General features: G+C 38.7%; 1 protein-coding gene across 1 annotated transcript; it reads left to right on the plus strand.

The window, feature by feature from the left end:
* Positions 1 to 1,905: 1,905 nt before the first annotated feature.
* On the plus strand, positions 1,906 to 4,908 carry LOC137333409 (S-antigen protein-like). The gene has a single exon (XM_067997561.1). The coding sequence runs from the start codon at positions 1,906 to 1,908 to the stop codon at positions 4,906 to 4,908; it is 3,003 nt and encodes a 1,000-aa protein (XP_067853662.1).
* The last annotated feature ends 425 nt before the right edge of the window (positions 4,909 to 5,333 follow it).

The following is a 5,333-nucleotide window of genomic DNA, read 5'->3' on the forward strand; positions in this document are numbered from 1 at the left end:
CTTCACAGGAGCATTATCAAACAAAATTTGACACTTGGTCAAAGAGGTAGGTTTTAAGAACATAAGAAATAGGAGCAGGAGTGGGCCATCCATCCCCTTGAGCCAGCTCCGCCATTCAATAAGATCCTGGCTGATCTCCGACCTCAACCCACTTTCCCGCCCGATCCCCATATCCCTTGATTCCCTTAGAGTTCAAAAATCTATCGATCTCAGTCTTCAATGACTGAACATCCACAGCCCTGTGGGGTAGAGAATTCCAAAGATTCACAATCTTCTGAGTGAAGAAATTTCTCCTCATCTCAGTCCTAAATGGCCGACCCCTTATCTTGAGGCTATGCCCCCTAGTTCTAGACTCTCCAGCCAGAGGAAACAGCCTCAAATCCCTCCCTAACCCTCTCTGCCTCTCTACCTCTCTCTACTCATAAAGGAGGAGAGAGAGGTAGAGAGGCAGAGAGGGTTAGGGAGGGATTTCCAGAGCTTAGGGTCTAGGCAGCTGAAGGCACTGCTGCCAATGGTGGAACGATTAAAATCGGTGATGCACAAGAGGCAAGAATTGGAGGAGCGCAGAGATCTCGGAGGGTTGTAGGGCTGGAGAGATAGGGAGGGGTGAGGCCATGGAGGGATTTGAAAACAAGGATGAAAATTTTTAAATTGAGGCGTTGCCGTACTGGGAGGCAATGTAGGTCAGCGAACACAGGGGCCATGGGTGAACAGGACTTGGTGTGAGTTAGGATACAAGCAGCAGAGTTTTGGATGAGCTCAAGTTTACAGAGAGTGGAAGATGGGAGGGCGGCCAGGAGAGCATTGGAATAATCAAGTCTGGAGGTAATAAAGGCATGGATGAGGATTTCAGCAGTAGATGATCTGAGGCAGGGGTGGAGACGGGCGATGTTATGGAGGTGGAAGTAGGCGGTCTTGATGATGGAGCGGATATGTGGTCGGAAGCTCATCTCAGGGTCAAATGAGACGCCAAGGTTCCGAATGGTCTGGTTCAGCCTCAGACAATGGCCAGGGAGAGGGATGGAGTCGATGGCTAGAGAACGGAGTTTGTGGCGGGGACTGAAGACAATGGCACGGAGAGTTTCAGGCAGGCTTTTTAAAATCAGGCATTTTATTACATCCACCAGATATAACTATGGCCTGAATGTAAAAACAAGGTAAAGGCAAATTATTGCAGGCTTGCTCATACCTGCAGTGTGTTTATGCCCAGACATTTAGTGGGGTTCAACATACAAATTCATCATAGGTGCGGGTTCAACATTATGGATCTTATGTTCAGATTGCAGACACGAAGGCACTGTAGAAGGTAACCAAGCATTAACTTCATTCAGTTACTACTGAACCATTAAGTTGTTATCGTCTAATTGACCATGTTTTAATTTGCCATTGGCAGTAAATTAAACTTTCTAATGGCATGCTAGCTGCAATTATTCAAAAGTACAGCTTTCATTACCAGATATAAGCCTCTGTGCAAGTGAATATGGCTCATATCGCCCTGGCAGTAGATGGCAAGAAATAGTGACAAAGATGCAAGTTACAACATACACAGTGACTCAGAATGATATATTCCAGTGGAGGAATGCATTTAACTGAAGTAGGCATTTTTTTTTGTCACCAAAGCATAAATACCAACATCAGGCGGCTGTCAAAAGGAGTGAGCTTTTATTGTCAATAAACTAAACCAAATCTTGAAAGTGATGCAGAGGAAAGATCAAAAATGCATTGCTAGGATAAAGTAACACGCAGTGACAGATGGCCAGAGTAGGCAACATGCCCATCCATCGCTCCCACCACCTCCCTGAATAAATAAATGATAACATGGACCAAAAAAAACTGGTGGCCACACTGTGAGACAGAGGCCAAGACACACAATTTGGTAAAATATGTACTGGTACCAATGATAAAATGCATACTGATACCAATGAGAAAACGCATACTGGTACCAATGATAAAATGCATACTGGTACCAATGAGAAAACGCATACTGATACCAATGATAAAATACATACTGGTACCAATAATAAAACGCATACTGAGACCAATGATAAAATGCATACTGGTACCAATGATAAAATGCATAGTGGTACCAATGATAAAACGCATACTGGTACCAATGATAAAATGCATACTGATACCAATGATAAAATGCATAGTGGTACCAATGGTAAAATACATACTGGTACCAATGATAAAACACATACTGGTACCAATGATAAAATACATATTGGTACCAATGATAAAACACATACTGGTACCAATGGTAAAATACATACTGGTACCAATGGTAAAATACATACTGGTACCAATGATAAAACGCATACTGGTACCAATGAGAAAACGCATACTGGTACCAATGATAAAACACATACTGGTACCAATGATAAAATACATATTGGTACCAATGATAAAACACATACTGGTACCAATGGTAAAATACATACTGGTACCAATGGTAAAATACATACTGGTACCAATGATAAAACGCATACTGGTACCAATGATAAAATACATATTGGTACCAATGATGAAACGCATACTGAGACCAATGATAAAATGCATACTGGTACCAATGATAAAATGCATAGTGGTACCAATGATAAAACGCATACTGGTACCAATGATAAAATGCATACTGATACCAATGATAAAATGCATACTGATACCAATGAGAAAACGCATACTGGTACCAATGGTAAAATACATACTGGTACCAATGGTAAAATACATACTGGTACCAATGATAAAACGCATACTGGTACCAATGATAAAATGCATACTGATACCAATGATAAAATACATATTGGTACCAATGATAAAACACATACTGGTACCAATGGTAAAATACATACTGGTACCAATGGTAAAATACATACTGGTACCAATGATAAAACGCATACTGGTACCAATGATAAAATACATATTGGTACCAATGATAAAACGCATACTGAGACCAATGATAAAATGCATACTGGTACCAATGATAAAATGCATAGTGGTACCAATGATAAAACGCATACTGGTACCAATGATAAAACGCATACTGATAGCAATGATAAAATACATACTGGTACCAATAATAAAACGCATACTGAGACCAATGATAAAATGCATACTGGTACCAATGATAAAATGCATAGTGGTACCAATGATAAAACGCATACTGGTACCAATGATAAAATGCATACTGATACCAATGATAAAATGCATAGTGGTACCAATGGTAAAATACATACTGGTACCAATGATAAAACACATACTGGTACCAATGGTAAAATACATACTGGTACCAATGATAAAATACATATTGGTACCAATGATAAAACGCATACTGGTACCAATGATAAAATACATACTGGTACCAATGATAAAACGCATACTGGTACCAATGATAAAATACATATTGGTACCAATGATAAAATACATACTGGTACCAATGATAAAATACATATTGGTACCAATGATAAAATGCATACTGGTACCAATGATAAAATCCATACTGGTACCAATGATAAAACGCATACTGGTACCAATGATAAAATACATATTGGTACCAATGATAAAACGCATACTGAGACCAATGATAAAATGCATACTGGTACCAATGATAAAATGCATAGTGGTACCAATGATAAAACGCATACTGGTACCAATGATAAAATGCATACTGATACCAATGATAAAATGCATAGTGGTACCAATGGTAAAATACATACTGGTACTAATGATAAAATACATACTGATACCAATGAGAAAATGCATACTGGTACCAATGATAAAATGAATACTGATACCAATGAGAAAACGCATACTGGTACCAATGATAAAATGCATACTGGTACCAATGAGAAAACGCATACTGATACCAATGATAAAATACATACTGGTACCAATAATAAAACGCATACTGAGACCAATGATAAAATGCATACTGGTACCAATGATAAAATGCATAGTGGTACCAATGATAAAACGCATACTGGTACCAATGATAAAATGCATACTGATACCAATGATAAAATGCATAGTGGTACCAATGGTGAAATACATACTGGTACCAATGATAAAATCCATACTGGTACCAATGATAAAACGCATACTGGTACCAATGATAAAATGCATATTGGTACCAATGGTAAAACACATACTGATACCAATGATAAAATACATACTGATACCAATGATAAAATACATACTGGTACCAATGGTAAAATACATACTGGTACCAATGGTAAAATACATACTGGTACCAATGATAAAACGCATACTGGTACCAATGATAAAATACATATTGGTACCAATGATAAAACGCATACTGGTACCAATGATAAAATACATACTGGTACCAATGATAAAACACATACTGGTACCAATGGTAAAATACATACTGGTACCAATGGTAAAATACATACTGGTACCAATGGTAAAACACATACTGGTACCAATGGTAAAATACATACTGGTACCAATGGTAAAATACATACTGGTACCAATGATAAAACGCATACTGGTACCAATGGTAAAATACATACTGGTACCAATGGTAAAATACATACTGGTACCAATGATAAAACGCATACTGGTACCAATGATAAAATACATATTGGTACCAATGATAAAACGCGTACTGGTACCAATGATAAAATACATACTGGTACCAATGATAAAATCCATACTGATACCAATGATAAAATACATATTGGTACCAATGATAAAATACATACTGGTACCAATGATAAAATACATATTGGTACCAATGATAAAATGCATACTGGTACCAATGATAAAATCCATACTGGTACCAATGATAAAATGCATATTGGTACCAATGGTAAAACACATACTGATACCAATGATAAAATACATACTGATACCAATGATAAAATACATACTGTAGGGGCGGAAACCTGATTGAAGAGGTTCCTCAAGAGAAACAACCCTTATCAAAGTCACAAGTGACATCCTATGTGACTGTGACTCTGGTGCACTATCCCTCCTCATCCTTCTCGACCTGCCTGCAGCCTTTGACATGGTTGACCACACCACCCTCCTCCAACGTCTCTCCTTCATTGTCCAGCTGGGTGAGATTACCCTTGCCTGGTTCCATTCCTATCTTTTCAGTCATAGCCAAAAAATCTGCTGTAATGGCTTGTCTTCCCACTACCACACCGTTACCTCCGGAGTCCCCCAAGGATCTATCCTTGGCCAGCTCCTATTTCTCATCTACATGCTGCCCCTTGGCGACATCATCCAAAAGCATGACGTCAGATTCCACATGTACACTGACAACACCCTGCTCTACCTTTCCCCAACTTCTCGACCTCTCCACTGCCTTC

The sequence above is a fragment of the Heptranchias perlo genome, chromosome 16, assembly GCF_035084215.1.
Source record: "Heptranchias perlo isolate sHepPer1 chromosome 16, sHepPer1.hap1, whole genome shotgun sequence".
Classification (NCBI taxonomy): Eukaryota; Metazoa; Chordata; class Chondrichthyes; order Hexanchiformes; family Hexanchidae; genus Heptranchias; species Heptranchias perlo.